Below are 20,687 nucleotides of genomic sequence, written 5' to 3' on the forward strand. Positions count from 1 at the left end.
ATATATATATATATATATATATATATATATATATATATATATATATATAGGAACTAAAAAAATTTATTAAGAACCAAATATAAAATTTGTAATCATTTTAAGAAAAAACCATATCTAAGTTGTTTTCCTTTTTTCTTTTTCTTTTTTTATTAAGGTGACATTTCTATTAGCTTAGGTAACTCCCTTTTAGTCAATAAATATATTTAAGTGACATATTTTGAGTAGACATTTGGATCAGTGCTATTAAAATTGATTTTGAATATCATTAATTATGTCAAATAATGATAATTATTATTTTAATGCAGAATTTTGTGTTTTATCCTATAAAAGAAATAGATAAAAGGTGATGATAACAAGTTAGAATGTGCATGTATGTTCGTTTTCTGCAATAAAAATAAATAAATTTAGTTTAATTATAAAGTAAATTTAGATTATTTTATAACATCATAGATAATTTTTTATTTATTTTATAGATAATTTGTTTTCTTATAAATAATTATTTTAGTTAGAAAAATGGTTTAGTTTAAGAAATAAATCAAACTAAAAAAATGATTAAATTTAAAAAATATTAAGAATAAAATTAATAAAATAATTGTTTTAATTTAAAAAACAATTACTTGTTAAAGTGTAAAATGTAAAATTGAAAAAGAAATGTATACATTCAAAAGTTGAATTCTCTTTACTGGAAAATAGCATAATTTTTTTAAATTGAAAATAAAGTCTATATATGTAGAAATTATTTATTTAAATAAAAATTTAAATTTTAAAATTTTATTCTTTTTTAAACAAATAGAAACTTACAAACCGAGTGTCTTAGAATGAGTCGAGCTCACTCGCACTGGACAGATCTAGGTCCAAACATCCAACTTTGTAACGGACTTTTTTCCAAAATCAGTCCAGTCCAATGACAAAATTAATATGATCTACTTTTTCTTATAATGTTCATAAAACATTATTTCACACACTACTTATTCCGTCACCATCTTATCATTAAATCATGATCACACTTAAAGAGTAATAATATCATGATACATTTTTTACATTTATTTGACACAAAATATAAAGATAAAATGATCTAAAAAATAAAAAGTTTTATAGATTTTCAAGAAAAAAGAAATAAAAAAATAAATAAAGATAATATCAAATAAATGTAAAAAAAATTTAAGTATGTCAAAAAATATTTTTCAAAAAAATAATTACCCAATAAAAAAACAATGTTAAAAATACATGTACTGTTTCACTCAAATAATTTATTTACACGTTACATTACAAAGGTAAAGTTTTCTAAGAATCTTTTTATTTCCATCTATTTCAAGAGTCCCATCAAACCACTCTTATTTCAAAGAAATGAAATCATTTTGTAAGATCTAAATTTTCCTAGCATTCACAAAATAATAATTCCCTTTTGAATATCACTAATAATTTTTTCTATCAATAAGCATGTTTCAAAAATACAAAAATATTAAAAACAAATGTTTAATGGAATGTCTGGATAGCATTCTAGTAATCTCCAAACTAAACATCAAAGATCAAAGGTTTATGGTTTCGTGACAGGCATATACCCCTTGTTTGGAAACTTGTTAGTGCACATGGCAAACCATTGATTGGTTTGAAATAGACTTGTTAACTAAGTTTCCAGTTTAACTCTCATCCCAGCACACCTACACTTTGGAAACAAACTAGTGCTGATTTAACAAAACAAGTCAAGGAGAACCAAGCAAACCCACAAAACAAAACCCTTTGGTTCCTTCTGTCCCCAATAAATCAATATAACATTTTTCATTTTTGCTTCAAGCCAATAAAAATCTATGAATCATATCATATTACAACTGTGGTTGATAATCAATGTCTATCCCTATTAAAAGTAGTACTTTAATGAGAAATCTAAACATGTACTAAATTGGTATAAGAAAAATAACCATTATCTAATCTAACATATCTTTTGAAATATATTATTTATTATTAACTAGAGATTTACTAAAAGTCATGAGATTGTTGGTTTATGGTTAAAATATGAATGATAATATAAAAGTTTTAACATCAGTGAAAGTTTTAAAAGATATTATCTGGAAAAGGTGTTGACATGGCAGCTCATAAATCAAAAGGATTATAATAGCAAGTTCCAAATCCAATTAATACCCTAATGTGAAGTATTACCTAATGAGTCCATTTTCCAACACCAAACAAAAAATAAAATAAAATTAAAGATAATAAAATAAAAAGAAGATGTTACAACTGAACCAGAAGAAGATTCCACTCTACCAAACTACCTGCACTTGCATTGAAGCTTAAGGAACCGACACACACATGCCTGTCTGTCGGCAACCACAACCTTAAACAAAACTTCAACTCCCATACCCCAAAAGAAACTTACCAGCAACATTCTATGTTTCGATTAGGAAGAAAAAGAAAGAGTTGAAAGGTGTTCAGCTCAAGTCAATCGGAAGATACATTTGGGGGAAGGTTCGATTGAAATCATCGCCCAAACTCAATGATGGTCCAAGAGCAGCATTCACTTCCAAAATCAGTGAATCAGAAGCCCAAAACGCGGACGGCGGCGCTGGCAGCTACCAAGAGCCTCGATTTCTCCGCCTGGGTCTCAGATAATCTCGTCAGGATCGTGGCTGTGGTGCTCCTTGTGGTGACCGTCGCTGCCGTGTTTTTCCTCCGGAACGCCGGCGACACTGCGGCGCTGCTCTGCTTTGAGAAGCAGGCGCAGGAGCTCGAGCGGATCGCGTACCCGCGCGTGGACTGGAGTGCGATCGCGCCGATCGCGGACAAGACCTCGAAGTTCGCGAACTTCCGGACAGAGAAGTGGATCGTGGTTTCGGTGTTGGGGTACCCGAGCGACACACTTAGGCGGCTTGTGAAGATAAAGGGGTGGCAGGTGGTGGCGGTTGGTGGGTCGAAAACGCCGTCGGATTGGAGTCTGAAAGGTGCGATCTTTTTGTCCCTGGAGGAACAGGCCAATTTGGGGTTTAGGGTTGTGGATTACCTTCCTTATGATTCGTATGTTAGAAAGAGTGTGGGTTATTTGTTTGCGATTCAGCATGGTGCCAAGAAGATTTTTGACGCTGATGATAGAGGGGAGGTGATAGATGATGATTTGGGTAAGCATTTTGATGTGGAGTTAGTAGGGGAAGGTGCCAGGCAAGAGGTTTTGTTGCAGTATAGTCACGATAACCCGAATCGAACCGTTGTGAACCCTTATGTGCATTTTGGGCAGCGTTCGGTTTGGCCCAGAGGGTTGCCTCTGGAGAAGGCAGGGGAGATTGGGCATGAGGAATTTTACACTCAGGTTTTTGGAGGGAAGCAGTTTATTCAGCAGGGGATTTCCAATGGCCTGCCGGATGTAGATTCAGTGTTTTACTTCACCCGGAAGTCCACTTTGGAGGCGTTTGATGTAAGGTTCGACGAGCATGCGCCGAAGGTGGCGCTGCCGCAGGGTGTGATGGTGCCAGTGAATTCCTTTAACACGCTGTACCATTCGCCGGCGTTCTGGGCCTTGATGCTACCGGTGTCGGTGAGCACGATGGCGTCTGATGTGTTGAGGGGTTACTGGGGGCAGAGGCTGCTTTGGGAGGTTGGTGGGTATGTTGCGGTTTATCCACCTACGGTCCATAGGTATGACAGGATTGAGGCGTACCCCTTTTCTGAAGAGAAGGATCTTCATGTGAATGTTGGAAGGTTGATTGATTATTTGGTTTTGTGGCGGTCTGATAAGCATAGGTTGTTTGAGAAGATTCTGGATTTGAGCTTTGCAATGGCAGAGGAGGGGTTTTGGACTGAGACGGATGTGAAGCTTACTGCTGCTTGGCTGCAGGATTTGTTGGCTGTTGGCTATCAGCAGCCGAGGTTGATGTCGTTGGAGTTGGGAAGGCCTAGGCCAAATATTGGTCATGGTGATCGAAAAGAGTTTGTACCACAGAAGTTGCCATCAGTGCATCTTGGCGTAGAAGAAACAGGAACGGTGAATTATGAGATTGCTAATTTGATCCGGTGGAGGAAAACTTTCGGGAATGTTGTGCTTATAATGCACTGCAATGGGCCGGTGGAACGAACCGCTCTTGAATGGAGGTTGCTTTATGGAAGGATATTCAGATCTGTAGTTATTTTGTCAGAAAAGAAGGATGTAGATCTTGTTGTAGAGGAGGGTCATTTGGACTATGCATACAGGTATGTCTGGTTATGTTTTACATTTCTTTCTATTGCTAAATTATAATTGGTGACTTGTAAATTTTTGCAATTGTTTCTGAATCTAAATACTAGAGCCTTTCATGATTACCTGACATGGTTCTCTTCTATCAGTAAGAGTAAGGATTGAGAGGCAATAAAAGACTGAAGTTTGTTAAAAGAAAAAATGAAATCATCTCAAGTAAATGCACTTCAATTGCATATTATATCACATCAGAAACAGAACTTTCCTTCACTTTAAACATGTTAGTATTAGTGTGAGAGATGTTTTGTAGGCTGTGTAGGCAATGGAAGCTTTTGGAAGAGGAAAGTTAGAAATATCACTTATTGTAGAGGTTTGTTAGCCTGTTTTCTTCTTCATATGATTTTAATTTTATCCATCGCCTGATTTCAGGTACCTGCCCAAAATTTTTGAGCAATTTAGCAGTGCAGAAGGATTTTTGTTCGTACAGGATAATACCATTCTTAATTACTGGAACTTACTACAAGCAGATAAAACTAAACTGTGGATCACTAATAAGGTATTGTTATTTTGTTCCTCTCACCTTTACCTTTGAATGATTGTAACTCTACCCATTCTAAATCCTCCCAAATTGATATTATAAGGGCTTATTGGCCCCTGTTACCAATGCATACACAAATATTGTAAGAAAACAGTTTTAATCTATAGTAGTAAACCTCATTCCAATCTGTAAAACAGTAGTAAGCATTGGTCTGACTCGAGGAACTTTTCAATAAACGCTTTTAGGATAAGAAAAGGGGAAGAAAAACCAAAATAAAATTGTTCATAACTTAATGGATTGGCTAATCAGTAGAAACTTTTTCATTAGCTTCTTGAAAGTTAGATTTGTCCATAACAAATGACATTTTGTTAAGTCAAGTACTAGAAAGGGAGGATTTTGTATAGTCAAATGCTAAAGTGACCAACACCTACATTTAAGGACTAGTTACTCTTTAATTTGTTGTTGCTGTGAAGTTTTTCACAGTTCCACTCTATTATCCTATCATACTGTTGGTGATATTACATTCAAATCCATTCAGGATAATGTTAGTGTGAAAATATTTTATGCTATTTCTCCCACTCTTAGTCAATTTACTTTGAAGGATGGCTTTAACTCTTAAAAGATGGTACAAGCCCTTTTCTCTCTGACCATTAACAAAGTTACTGGGATTCAGGTGTCGGAATCTTGGTCTTCTGTAATAACCAATGGTGACAGCTCAGATTGGTTATCACAACAAGCAAGCATGGTACAGAAGGTTGTTAGCACGATGCCAGCACACTTTCAAGTGAGCTACAAAGAAACAAGTGACAATGACAAGAACCTCCTATTATGCAGTTCTGAGGTGTTTTATGTTCCTCAGCGACTTATCAGTGATTTTGTTGAGCTTGTTAGCCTTGTGGGCAATCTAGAGATTCATCAGAAGGTTGCAATTCCTATGTTCTTTGTGTCCCTAGATTCTCCTCAGAATTTTGACCCTGTTCTTGATTCAATGATCTACAAGCAAAATCCTCCTGCTAATTCCACCACTCTTTATACTGCCAAAGTTCCTGCTGTTCATCCATGGAGCGTATCGAGTGAGCAAGACTTCATTAAGCTTATCAGAATAATGGCAGAAGGAGATCCACTTCTGATGGAGTTAGTTTGAAAGTAGAAAACTCTTTCTTCTTGATACTTGGTGACCAGAGAGGACGCAAGAAACATGTAACACTTAAATAGCACTCCTACACGCTCTCTTTTTAATCGAAAACAGTGTTACACAGTATTTTTGTTTCTTGGGTGGGTTTTTAACCTTTCTCTTTATTCTGTAGATTTCTTCCACAGAAAATTGTATCATTCCTTATTTTTTTTCTTACCTTCTTTTTTTGTGAAAAATGAAATGAAAATGTATTTGTATTCAATATTGCAATGCAATCTCTCCATTAAGAGATTCTTTTTCTATACCAACTTGAAGCGTGTCTGATATGCAGTGCTTTCTGGGAATTTGCATGCCTATGCTAAAAACAACTATTATCAATCACTACATCTACATAAGAACTCTGCAAGATGGCTTAGCATACTTATATGCAAATATGTCTGAAAGCTCATGCCTTTTTTTTCTTCACTTTCATCAAACAGAACCCAGATGAACATCTGCTTGCTTTCTTCCAACCCATTTGCAATTTCGTGAATCTGTTTTTCTGCCAATGTTTGTTGTCCCATAAGTTACATATATCATTGAAAACATGTTTGAAAGTGGAAAACTGTAATGTCTGGAAATTTACAGAATTCAAATTGTTTCTGTCTATACTTTGAATCCACATATTTTACAATTGATTTGAGAGATTAACATTGCTTCTTTCAGTAAGCAACTTACTTTTTAAAGTTACATATTATATACGTAAAATATTTATTAACTTTGTTGTATAAATAACAGAAATAATTTTTAATATAATTTATTTTTCTGATTATTTTTTTTACAAAATTTAAATATGAAATCTTACTTCTAGCTTGTAGAAAAAAGAAAAAAACTTTATAGACTTTGAGATGAAGGACAAATTTATTTTCCCCATTTCTGCAAAACATAGTTTAAATTATACTGTGTAGAAATGATAGAGAAAAAAAAGAAATACACTCTCTAAAATAGTAGATAAAATTGTTTTGATATATTAAGGAGATTCTTTATATAAAAACAACATAACACCGTATTCAATCCAAAACTTAAATACTTGATATTTTTTAGTTTTTTTAATACATCACTCATTTTTATTTTTTTTTTACTAGATGTCAAACTTCGACCTCATACTTAAATTTTTAATAATGTTCTATTAAATTCTAATTCTAGTTTCACACAAAAAAATATACATACATATATATATATATATATATATATATATATCGTTCATTTATGTAAATATATTTTCTTTTACGTAATTATTGTTAGGTTTTACCTCAAGACAAATTATTTATTTATGTTTAAACTATTAATCAAGACAAACGAAACTCTAATAATTTGTTCAGAAATGTTGAATTTAAATAATACTCTCAACATTTCTTTTTGATTAATATTTGTTTATTCGAATTTTAAATCTTCAAATCTGATTTTTCTTGTACTTGATTATTTTCATTTTTTCGCTTAATTATTTGTCTTGATTATTTTCATTTTTTCGCTTAATTATTTGTCTTGATTATTTTCATTTTTTTTCCTGTAAATTTTACTTCTCTTGTAATTTTTACTTCATCTAATTTGACATTTTTATTATATTTTTCTTCTATTAACATATTTTTTTTAATTGCGAATTTTATGATCGTGGGTCTTCATTTATTTTATTCACTTAGACATCAAATTTCTTCAAGATATATTTATTTTCTTTTTTATTTGGATCATTCTTTTATATTTTCTTCATCAATTTCTCTTTCATCAAATCAAAAGAAAAATTTTTGTCTTTTATATAAATTTTGAATGCTTCTTGTTAATATATTTGATCGTACAAAGTTTGTTTTCAAATAAAATCTTATAATCTTTTTTAAACATTTGAACAACATTTAATAGTTGTTGAGTAATCTTAAGAACATATAAGATATCAAAAATTAATTTGATACCTAAATTAGTTTTAAATGAAATTATTTTTCTTTCTTTCACAATAAGTTGTTCTTCAATTCTAGTTGTTTTTTTGGAAATATTTAATTTGTTTAGTTTCTTAAAAAGTTATCAATCACGAATCATGTGGTTTGTATAACCATTATCTATAATCCAACCTTTTGTACACTCATTTATTATAACACATGAAGTTGCAAGAAGTAGTTCATTCTCGTACTCTACAATCTTGACATCTTCTTGATAATTTTAAGATTTGCATGTCTTTTTCACATGTTTCAGTTGAGCACATTGGTGGAATTTTACATTTGGCTTCCACCAACGCTTATTGGATTGAGGATTGATGTGTATTGTATTTGTTTATTTTTTCGTTCTTAACTATGAGAGCATCTTCTCTCGTATGAAGTAAAACTCCTTCAACCACATTATTCTTTGTTGTTCTTGTGCTTGCAAGACATATATCACTTTTGTCAAAGTAATTATAGAGTAATGTCCTTTCCTTTGACATTGTTACAAAAATTTTCTGAAGAGTTTGGAATCTAAAAACTCCTTTCCTTTTCCAATAATTTTTATCTTATTAGTAACATCCAATAAATTGTTTGAGCATTCCTTAATTGTTTTAGACTCTTTCATCCTTTGTAGCACAAACTCTTTTATCAATTTTAAAACTTTCATGCATTAACTCTTATTGTTTTCTTCATATTCTCTTTTGAAAATTAATGAATTATCATCTTCCTCCTCGACTTTCCATAAATCTAGTTTATCTAAATAAGTTTGTATCTTTCCCTCATAGATCAAAACTTTCATCATTAAAGAGTGAAATAGTAACATGTAGGAATTTCCTTTCATTTTAGAGGCCTTATAAGAATAATGACTCTTAGTACCACTCTTGAAAATTTTTAGAGTTTATGGAAATATGAGAGATATGCAATATATTTTAAAAGTGAAAAATTTATTAAAAACTAATTTAAATAAAATGTATATTTTAAAAGTGAAAGATTTATTAAAAACTAATTTAAATAAAAAAGATAGTGAATATTATCCAAAGTTGATATTTTTCTTATGCGAGGAATAAATTGAAAATTTTCATTTATGCATTTTAAAATAGTGAAATAATATATATTTTTTACTATATTACTTCTTAACTCTCAATTCAAAATAATTTTTTGCATAATTATAGTTATAAAAAGTTGAAATTATTATTTTATTTTATATTTTTATGATTAAAAATGAAATATATAATTACAAAAGTATTATTATATTGACTAGTAGTTTTTACTTGTGTATTATATTTACAAATATAAAGACATATTAAATAATTTTTAATTTCAATTTACAATACCATGAAATATTAATATCTAATGTGTATACGGTAATGAATTTAAAGCGTTTGTATTTTAACAAGATAAGAAATTAAGTGAAAAACGTAAATATTATAAGGGAAATAAAAATTAAAGTAAACATATTAATAAAAATAAATATATAAGCCTTAAAATAAAATGATATTTAGTCAATGTGATAATTATAATTCTTTATCGTAAGATCAAAGCATAAAAATTAAATTGAAATTTAAAACATTTAAATAAAATAAAATTGTAAAATAATGTAGATGGACTTTGCGTTGATTTACTAGAATATGATAAAACAACCATGATGGGTTTGAAAGATATAAATTTGTTCGTGTTAAACTTAAATTACTTTTCACACTTAATATAATATTATTTTTACCGATTCCAATAGTCTTAGTTTAGGAATCAAAATTAAATACTACTTTTCTTTTATCTTCTACAATGTCTTTAAGAAATTTTACGTTTTAAAACAGACATTATCTCATATATAGACACTGATAATAACATATTTTCTTAAGATTTCTATAAAATAATAATAAAATTAAATATTTAGTGTATATTCGTTTAATATATTAAAATATGTCACTTGTTATATATAGAATTATCTGATTATTTATTATGCAATATATATTTTTATTTTAAAATATAAAACGGGGTATTATTTATTATTTTGTTGAGTCTATAAAGTTTTATGATAAACATCTCATGAGAGTAGAGGAAAGAAATAAAATTGTTTTTGGTAGGATTGACATCCTTACTTAAAACACTCAAAATTATCAATTTCACATATTCAAGTTAGTGACTTTTTGTGATTATATTTAATAAAAATTTATCTAACTTTTCTCCAAACATATATTTATAGGTTAAATATATGTTTTAGTCTTCATATTTGTTCTTTATTCTCAATTAGATCCTCATGTTTTTTTTTTGTCTCAATTGTATCCTAATATTTGTGAATTTGAGGCAATTAAGCCTTTTTCGTTTTTTTTGTCCCAATTGCATCCTAATATTTGTAAATTTGAGGCAATTAAGTCCTCTCGATTGGCCTACAGTGTTAGTGGCTAGTTAACGGAGAGGGCTTAATTGTCTCAAATTTACAAATATTAGGATGCAACTGGGACAAAAAAAAACATGAGTACCTAATTGAGAATGAGGAACAAATATGAGGACTAAAACATATATTTAACCTATATTTATATTAGAGTGAGTAATTCGATCTGATCTGCCTTATCCACCACGGGTTGACCACTTAGTGAATCAACCAAATCCGATTCATTTTTAGGGAGTCAGAAAAATTTAAATCCGGCTCGCCACCATGGATTGGTAGGTAAACGACACTAGCCCACTTAATTACAATTTTTTTTAAATAAAAAAATTACAAACTTTCTATAATTCAAATTTAAACAAATTTCATTTCCAAATTTTATTGTATTTAATTAATTTTGAAAATGAAAAACTTAAATAATTTTTTCAAGCAAAAAAAATAATAAATATATTTTTATTTTATTAAAATTAAATTTTAATAAATTTAAATTAAATAGATGGGTTGGTGGACGGTCCACCACAAGTTCAACCCTCATAAATCGAATTTAAATGAGTCCTCTTAAAATCTAACTCTAAAAAAAAGATACAATTTCTTAAAACTCAAACCATTCTGATCCCGTAGTGGACTGGATTGTCCACGAATTATGACCCATTTGGCTCTAATTTATATATATTAAAATAGATTTATATTAAGCTAACCCATTATAAATAAACAGTTTTTATTAACCGTAAATCTATTATTATTATTTTAACCGATCTACTCAGTCCATTGACTTAACATTTATCTATACAATACACATAATCAACATATATATATATATATATATATATATATATATATATATATATATATAAAAGGAGTGATTTCAAATAACAATTTCCTGTCATGTGTCATAATCAGATAATTTCTAAAAAAAGATAAAATGAATTAAAAAACAAAAGGTTAAAAGAAAAAACAGAAGAACAGACTGAACCCAATAAGAGAAAAACCAGAATGTGAAAAATGGAAGAAAGAGGTATAAGAAATGAGCAAAGCCGTGTAGCATCTTTCCTGTTAACACTGAACCATTTTGTTTTTTATATTATAGGAACATAGATTAAGGTATATTTTTGCTGTTACCGAGGCTACAAGGTTACACACTTCAAGCTTTTTTCTACTTTCGAATATCCAAATTTCAGTATTAACCCTACCTCTCTCATTTTGATTCAGCACATTACACAATGTCTGAAATGACAAGGAAATTTCATTTTTTATATTTCCGTTCAAGAATAAAACAAAAATATGATTGCTTCGATAATTTCAATGTGGTTTGGTTTCTTTCGAATATCACATGATACAAAGTCCCATTTTTTCTTTTATGAAATTTAATAGAAAATATATGGTAAATGATATTTTTTTGCTACTTCTAGTTAAAAATTAGCTAAAAAAGGAAAATATGAAAATTGGTTCAAATTGATGAGTAGATTATAAAAGATGATATAAGCATAACGAAACATTAATTTGAACGTAAACAACTTTAATTTGGTGATTTTTATTATTGACTTCCTCTTTTATATGTTAATTATGTAGTCTTTTTTTTCTTATGCTAAATTGAAGTTCAACTATATGAGTTTCGGTGAAATATAATGGAGGTTTTATATCATGCCATTGCCTTTTCATATATTTCAAACCATGATAAATAAAGTTATCGAATGTTCATAATAGTAAATATAATTCCATTCAAATTCATAATAACTTACAACAATAGTTATTACGAATTAAAAAATATGTAATTAATGTTATAATTAAAATATAAGTTACTTGAGGTTCAATTGATTAAAATAATCAATGTTATAATAATAAAAGTGTAATTAATGTATTAATAATCATAATATTTATAATATGTTTTCATGAATTTTTTATTACATCAGTCAGTTAATTTCGATCAACCTGATCAATGACTTATTTATACTAAATAAATGGTTAGCTAACTTTAATTGTGATTGATTGATTACATTTTTTTTTAAAAAAAACAAAGTGACACAAATGAAAAGAATCTATATGGAAAACTTTTAAAAACCCTACGCAGAAAAGTTAACATCATTTTATGTCAAAGGACTGCATACATGACAAATACTTTAAAAAAAATGAATTTTAAAAAAATTATAGTTCATCTTACATTCAGAAGGAGAGAGTACAAGTGAGTGGCATGTAAGATTAAAAATATAAAGGAAATTTAATCAAAGCTAACATAATCAAGATTATGTTACTTTAATGTTGTAGTTTGATTTTTGCCACCAACAAATAACATAATTATTATTTCTGCTTTTTTTTCTTCAATTTATTGATTAATTTATTTTTTTCCTGAGTTAATTGTAAATTAAAGACAAGAAAAATAAAATATAAAAAAGCAACATCATTTCATTAATAATAAAATTATACAATATACTTAAAAAAATAAAATAAAAAACATTTTCTGCACACTCAATACAAAAATTAATTAAAAATATTCAAATTTAGACAGATTTAAAACCAATAAATATTTTATATTTACATGGAGACTTCATAGAACATAATATAGCTTATTACTTATATCACCACTAGCCAAACTATTTGTTTATGTTAAAAAGTTCATATAAGAAATTAAGATTATTTTCTTAGTAAAATACGTCTTTCCATAAGAGAAAGTTCTATAACAGTTCAGATTACAGAACATTCTTCATACCAGTTCTAAAATAACACATCGCCCATATAGTCATAAAACACGGGTAGTATTGAAGAATTACAGTAAAAATTGTAGCTTAAATTTGCATTCCTTGAACACCACTCTAAAAAAGATACCTTCAAAAGAAGCATTTTTACAGCACCCATTAAAAGGGAGACAATATTTGACAGTATCTTGTATAGCACTGAACATATACAAACCAGGAAGCCATATGAATGGGGCTATTCTAAAGAAGATAACTGACAGATGAATTCCTCAAGCTGATTATCCTTTATCACCACACCATTTTTCTGGGTAAAAATTACATCTTTGACTGAACTGATAGTAACATCGGTAATAGCATCAGCAACAGATATGTTAATGTATTCATTCAGGTTGTGCACTGTTCCATCTGCATGGATGATGATACTGTAAAAATAAGCAACTGAGAAATAGATTCATTATATTAAGTGTATAACTGTGTGATCCAATATTGAAAGTTCTTCCCCAGTTTGCACTGGTAGATTTTTCTTGTTAATAGAAAAATCTTGTATTTTAATCACTTAATTGAAAAACTGACGTGACTTGGTGAAATTCACATAAACATGACCCAGCTAAGATATGTTTGGTTTGACAATATTTCCAACTTTTTTATATTTTCACTTATTACTTACAAAATGTGGCATACTGCTCTTTTTTTTCACTTGTTTTCACAGTAAGCTTTGAAAGGTGCTTTCTGCATTTCATATATTTCTCTTTACAATGTGATATATAACATAATGATCTGTTAATGTCAAAGCCAAACTAGTCCAATTTCCTGTACCAACTTCCCAGTCATTACCTTCTGCAACTATAGGCTCATGTGGAGGAGGTTCTTCAATCCACTTTCCACCAGAATCTTTCATATGTCTTCTATCAGATGCAAAACTACGAAGAAATAGTGGAGCATGCACAACTCGGAATAATCTGAGATATCATAAGAAACAATTTCATATACTTCACTTTGATTAGCAACTATACATCAATACCAATGATCAATACATTATTTCATCAATGAAATTGAAGAGCACACCTAAAGAAAGCAAGGTTTATACATGAAGTTACTTACAGGTGACGTGTTGCAATATAATGAGGACATGATGTGAAATGTTTTTGACATCCTTAGAAAATGTTTTTAAACAAGATTTGTGTAGAATAGTCTATAATATATTCTTAGAAAAAGTTTTTTGTTGTATCGATCTGTAACCTAGAATCCTAGGGAAATTTCTCTCTTTCCTTATTGATCTCTCTGGGTCTCACTCTACCTATATGTTGGGCCTGCCTACTCGCTTTATGGGTCTCAACAATTACTTTGGAAAAACTAAATGTTAAAAATGATTTATCTTGATATACTTCTGCCGAACTTTGGTTTTTTTGCCTAGGTTTTCATTATTACTTGGAAAAAGATGGTAGTGAAATATCATCAATGGAAGTTAAAGATGTAAATTCAAAACATGTAAATTCTTTGGGATGAAGGTTTGGATCATCTTTGCAAATGACAATCAGAGACTTAATGCTTCTACCCATAAATTGGCATCTCTTAAACAAATAGATCATGATATGAAATCTTTCATTTTTGAAGGTCAATCTGTTATTGAGGAGTTAAAGATGTTCTTAGAAACTAACTCACGGGAAGAAATTAAGGAAAAGTTAGACAAGTTATATATGGTCATGATTCTTTGTGCCATGAATCCAAATTTTGATCATAACTGGTCAAGAAGCACCATCAATGGAAAACCTAACAACACAACTCTGTTCCAACCCTTAAAGGTAGAAATATTCAAGAATCTACTTTTGGTGATCACCACCACACAATTCACAACCTTGCACAACTTGATGATGTTATTAGAAAGTGGGCTTTAAACCTAACTCAATCTCACAAAACCGGCTTGTAAGGTGAGAATTGCACCTCACCTATATATTATAAATTGACCTTATCTCTAGTCGATGTGGGACTTCCAACACACCCCCTTCACGCCGAGGTATAGACATCTCATGCGTGATAGTAGGAATTGGGTGGTCCAATATTGGCCCGACAACGGGTGGAATAGAAAGAGAAATGCCCACTTAGAACTCACTAGGATAGACTTTAACCATGGCTCTGATACTATATTAGAAAGTGGGCTTTAAACCTAACTCAACCTCACAAAACCGGCTTGTAAGGTGAGGATTGCACCTCACTTATATATTATAAATTGGCCTTATCTCTAGTCGATGTGGGACTTCCAACAGATGTTGAGCCTAAGACACAGTTTGGAGTTCTTTAGGTAATTGTGACAACTTTTTCATCAAAGAAGTTGTTGAGTCATAATTTTATTTTGGGCCAATAAAGCATCTTGGGATTGCAATTCAAATATGCCTTTCTTTTGGGTTTAAACTCTCTCACTTTGGACATCATTATCACTAGATGCCATATTCTCAATTAACTCATGTGCCTCATCAGGTATCTTTTACCTAATGTTACCTCCAGCTGAGGTATCTAGCATTAGCTTAGTGTGAGATTTTAAACCTCATAAGAAAAGGTTTAATTGAGTAGGTACATCAAATCCATGAATTAGGGTCTTTCTTAGCAATCCTTTAAACCTATCCCATGTTTGACTCAACGACTCTTCAGGCTCTTGTTGAAAGGAGGATATTTCTTGTTTACCTTTATTGATCTTGGATTGGGAAAAATATTTATGCAAGAACTTGGCCACTACATCCTCCCACACAGTCAGACTTCCTTCAGAAAATGAATTTAGCCAAAGTTTTGCATTTCCAGCCAATGAGAAGGGAAATAGACTCAGTTTGATTGCTTCATCTGGCACATGAAGAATTTTCACAGTATTACAGATCTCATTAAAATTTGCCAGGTGGTTGTAAGGATTTTCATGTGATAGTCTAGTAAACTGATTGCTTTGGACAAGGTGAATTAGCTCTGGCTTCATTTCCATATGAACAGTATTCCCAACAGGTCGGGCTATACTATTGAAAGTTGAAGGTATAGTCACATGAGCATAATCCTCCAAAGTACGCCGAACTCTATCTTGTCCATCGTCTTGATTTTCCGCCATATCCTTATCCTCTGAATCTAAAGAAGAAAGAGTATTGGAAATAGAACTCAAGCTAGCTTCTCTAGCCTCTTTTTTTTTCTATTTTCTCTCCTATGTCTACTGTTATTCCTACGAGTTGTTCTCTCTATCTCAGAATCAAACAACAAATTTCAGATTTTGTTCTGCTTCTCATGCAGAACAAACAAGCTCAAGGAATCAACCCAAGGAAATAAAAAATAGAAACAAAACAAAACCTATCTACAAAAATTGAAAACAATGGATATATACAGATAATGGAAAATTGAAATTGATAAACAATCAACAATCAAATTCTCCGACAACGACAACAAAAACTTGATAACCTTTTTGCAAGTATACCAAATTGTTTCAAGTAATACAGTGAAATAAGTTTAGAGTATCGTTCTCTCAAGGGAATTGAGTTATGTTATCTAACAATGATTATTTACCAAAATCAATTTAATAACAATGGAAATTTGATTCAAGTAAACTAAAAGTAATGAAATTAATAAAATATTAAAATTTGAAATTAAAAGTTGAAAGTAACAGTGGCTACTGCCAGTGAACAATTCAATATGCGAAAAGTTGCGCTCAGCGAAAATGATTGCAGTGAACAATGCTTGCAATGCATGGAATCGCTTTGCGAAACTTTCGCATAGCGAGAGGGACAAATAGAGATGTGTTGTGTGAATCCCACGCTTTTAATTTCAAATTTTAATATTTTGTTAATTTCATTACTTTTAATTTACTTGAATCAAATTTCCATAGTTATTAAATTGATTTTGGTAAATAATCACTATTAGATAACATAACTCAATTCCCTTGAGAGAATGATACTCTAAACTTATTTCACTGTATTACTTGAAACAATTTGGTATACTTGCCAAAAGGTTATCAAGGAATTTGATTGTTATTGTTATTTTGATTGTTGATTGTTTATCAATTTCAATTTTTTTTCCATTATCTATATATATCCATTGTTTTTAATTTTTGTAGATAGGTTGTGTTTTGTTTCTGTTTGTTATTTCCTTGGGTTGATTCCTTGAACTTGTTTGTTCTGCATGAGAAGCAAAACAAAATCTGGAAATTTGTTGTTTGATTCTGAGATAGAGAGAATAGCCCATAGGAATAACCGTAGACGTTGGAGAGAAAATAGAAAAAAAAAAAGAGGCTAAAGAAGCTAGCTTGAGTTCTACTTCCAATACTCTTTCTTCTTCAGATTTAGAGGATAAGGATATGGCGGGAAATCAAGACGATGGACAAGATAGAGTTCGCCGTACTTTGGAGGATTATGCTTTTGTGACTATACCTTCAACTTTCAATAGTATAGCCCAACCTGCTCTGAATGCTGCTTATATGGAAATGAAGCCAACGCTGATTCACCTTGTCCAAAGCAATCAGTTTACTGGACTGTCACATGAAAATCCTTACAACCATCTGGCAAATTTTAATGAGATCTGTAATACTGTAAAAATTCTTCATGTGCCAGATGAAGCAATCAGAATGAGTCTATTCCCCTTCTCATTGGTTGGAAATGCAAAGCTTTGGCTAAATTCATTTCCTGAAGGAAGAATGACTGTGTGGGAGGATGTAGTGGTCAAGTCCTTGCATAAATATTTTCCCCAATCCAAGATCAATAAAGGTAAACAAGAAATACCCTCCTTTCAACAGGAGCCTGAAGAGTCGTTGAGTCAAACATGGGATAGGTTTAAGGGATTGCTAAGAAAGACCCCAATTCATGGATTTGATGTGTCTACTCAATTAAACCTTTTCTTAGGAGGTTTAAAATCTCACACTAAGCTAATGCTAGCTGGAGGTAACATTAGGTGGAAGACACCTGATGAGGCACATGAGTTAATTGAGAATATGACATCTAGTGATAATGATGTCCAAAGTGAGAGAGTTCAAACCCAAAAGAAAGGCATCTTTGAATTGCAATCCCAAGATGCTTTATTTGTCCAAAATAAAATTATGACTCAACAACTTTTGATGAAAAAGTTGTCACAATTACCTAAAGAACTCCAAATTGTGTCTAAGGCTCAACATCATCAAGCTGTGAAAGGTTGTGAATTGTGTGGTGGTGATCACCAAAATGGACAATGTGCTACTGAGTCCAATGCTAAGGAAGAGGTAAATTACATGGGAAGCCAAGACCGTCAAGGCAACTATGGAAATTATAATCAAGGATGGAGACCTCATCCTAGCACGGGTCAGGCTAGTTCTTCTAGTAGACTACCACAACAACAATTTCAACAACAACCTTCTTTATCTGATAGGACATTCAAACTTGAAGAAACTCTTCAACAATTCATGCAAATGTCCATATCAAACTAAAAGGGCACAAAATCTTCTATAAGGAATTTAGAAGTTCAAATTGGTCAATTGGCCAAGAAATTAGAAGATAAGCCAGAAAATACATTTAGAGCTAACACTGAACCAAATCCAAAAGAACATTGCAAAGCTATAACTACAAGGAGTGGTAAAGTGTTAGAAGGAGTAGTTGTGAGGAAGGAGGATGAGATGGAAAAATTAAATGATGAGAAAGAAGAGGAAGTTGAGGAAGAAGAAGATAAAAAGGAGGAGGAAGAGAGTCATAAAGGAAAAGAAAAAGTGAATCTTTTACCTTACCCAAAGACTTATTCAAGAAAGGAAAAGGAAAGTCAATTTTCTAGATTCATGGCTCTCTTCAAAAAGTTAGAAATCACAATTCCCTTTTCAGAACACTCCAACAAATGCCTTCTTATGCCAGGTTTATGAAGGATTTGTTAACCAAAAAGAGAGAATACATTGAGGAAGAAACAATTGAGGTGCAAGAAAATTGCAGTGCCGTCATCCAAAAACTTCTACCACCAAAATTCAAAGATCCTGAAAGTTTTACTATTCCATGCACAATTGGAAAACTCCCCATTGGAAAAGCATTGATAGACTTAGGTGCAAGTATCAACTTGATGCCTTTGTCTATGTTAAAGAAAATAGGGGACATGGAAGTAAAACCAACAAGGATGACACTTCAGCTACAAGACAGGTCTATTAAGTACCCATATGGAATCATTGAAGATGTTTTAGTGAAAGTTGTCAAATTCACTTTTCCAGTAGATTTTGTTATTCTAGATATGGAGGAAGATACTGAAGTCCCCTTATACTTGGTAGAACCTTTATGAAAACTGCTAGGGTGATAATTGATGTTGATGATGGACATCTTAAGGTGAGGTTTCATGATGAGACAGTACCTTTTAATGTTGTGAAAGCAATGCAACACCCGAGAGATAGAGGAAATTGTTTCAGAGTAGAGGTTTTGGATGATGTGGTAGAAAAAGTAAAGAGTCAAATGTATGTGAAATCTCCTTTAGAGATATATGTTCAATTATTAATTCCTTAAGTAATTAAACATTACCCTTGCATTAAAATCTGATGTTTATAAATGACCAGAAGAATTGAAACTATTCCTAGCATCGCTCCTTTTGGTTGCTTTTCTTACATTCATAAGCAAATTACTTCCTAGTACAATTTGAATATATAAAATACACCATACTTCCGTATAATGACAAGTAAAATAAGAAAAACATATGAACACAGAAATATATTGAACAGAAAGATTACATTAAATGTCAGTCATTACATTCAGTTCTAACGAAAGAAAGATTTAGCTACTTCTAGTCATCTAGAATGTACACAGTTTTGTAATTCCTTGCATACAATGTTGTTTGGATGCCTTGAAGTAGTCTCCTGAGCATCTCCTGCTCTCTCCAATGTTTTTCGTGCTTTGATGTGTCAGAAAATGGTTTCTCTCTTTCTGTCACGACTTTTAAACCAACATCATTTAATTAATTCGCTCAGCACACAGGTGTGTATGCGCTGAGCGAATTTCTCAACTGCTGCTCTTCAACTAATGTCATTCGCTCAGCGCATAGTGCTAGTGCGCTGTGCGATTGATGTCTTGCGCTTAGCGAAAATTGACTGACAGCAGTCCAAATAATGTAAACTTTCCTATACAATGTTTACACAACTTTCTACTTCCTATTACAACTTTTCAATGAGGAACAACAAATATAATTACAAGATTGAACTCATTTATAAGTGTAAAAACAACTACTTTTCACACTTACCAGGATTCTAGGGATGAAACATGACCCATTTGTTGTCTTAGATCCTAGATCTTAATGCAGGTTTTGCTAGTTGATTGAATAAGGGATTACCGGTTAATAGGGAAATCTAGGCTCTTTCACCTAAGGGATTAGGACTAGAGTGTTTTTGTGGGTTGACTTTAGTGTATTGATGAAGAGGAGATGAAATTGTGAATGCATGAGAGTGAATTGGTGAAACCTAACCTTAGCAATGTCAATTCATATAATTTCTAACCAATTTCCATTCTTAAGTGTCTTCAACTACCAAAGTCCACCTTGTATATTTTGTAACTTTGTCTTGTTTCACATGTTTGTAAATTTATGCTTGGCTCTTTAGTCTAAATGAGTTGTTAATCGTACAATTTTTTAGTATTACACGAGTCTTTTGGAAAAAGATATTTGGTCTTATCATTTTATATTGTTTGAGCGATTTGATATCCTTGCCAATGAGTTTTGTTTTAACAAGGGGTCAATTAAATCCAGTGTTAGGACTATGGGAAAAGGGAACTAATTAATACAATTAAGATATTGATTAGCTAGGTAGGGAGTTAACGAGTTAAATAAATAGGAAAATGTAAAGGAAAAAGTGGAAGTTAAATCTATTCATTTATAGATTGAGCATTAGCT

The 20,687-nt window shown here is 31.2% G+C and overlaps 2 protein-coding genes across 2 annotated transcripts in view; one reads left to right on the top strand and one right to left on the bottom strand.

Annotated features, from left to right (window-relative positions):
* Window positions 1-2,232: 2,232 nt before the first annotated feature.
* LOC106772414 (probable glycosyltransferase STELLO1) lies at window positions 2,233-5,958 on the top strand. The gene is made up of 3 exons (XM_014658807.2): window positions 2,233-4,176; window positions 4,589-4,715; window positions 5,371-5,958. The coding sequence occupies exons 1-3, from the start codon at window positions 2,492-2,494 to the stop codon at window positions 5,839-5,841; spliced, it is 2,283 nt and encodes a 760-aa protein (XP_014514293.1). The 5' UTR covers window positions 2,233-2,491; the 3' UTR covers window positions 5,842-5,958.
* Window positions 5,959-12,895: 6,937 nt separating this feature from the next.
* The window catches only part of LOC106771315 (protein N-terminal glutamine amidohydrolase), an 11,258-nt gene continuing 3,466 nt past the window's right edge, over window positions 12,896-20,687 (bottom strand). The window contains exons 5-6 of the mRNA XM_014657273.2: window positions 13,689-13,813; window positions 12,896-13,259 (exon numbers count right to left, since the gene is read on the bottom strand). Of these exons, the coding sequence (XP_014512759.2) occupies window positions 13,090-13,259; window positions 13,689-13,813 (295 nt within the window). The 3' untranslated portion in view covers window positions 12,896-13,089. The remainder of the gene's footprint in view (window positions 13,260-13,688; window positions 13,814-20,687) is intronic.

The sequence above is a fragment of the Vigna radiata genome, chromosome 8, assembly GCF_000741045.1.
Source record: "Vigna radiata var. radiata cultivar VC1973A chromosome 8, Vradiata_ver6, whole genome shotgun sequence".
Lineage (NCBI taxonomy): Eukaryota > Viridiplantae > Streptophyta > Magnoliopsida > Fabales > Fabaceae > Vigna > Vigna radiata.

Coding starts and splice junctions, on each gene's coding strand:
- LOC106772414 (XM_014658807.2), top strand. CDS start 2,492: ATGATGGTCCAAGAGCAGCATTCACTTCCAAAATCAGTGAATCAGAAG. Junction 4,177..4,588: donor CATTTGGACTATGCATACAG/GTATGTCTGGTT, acceptor GCCTGATTTCAG/GTACCTGCCCAAAATTTTTG. Junction 4,716..5,370: donor AACTGTGGATCACTAATAAG/GTATTGTTATTT, acceptor ACTGGGATTCAG/GTGTCGGAATCTTGGTCTTC.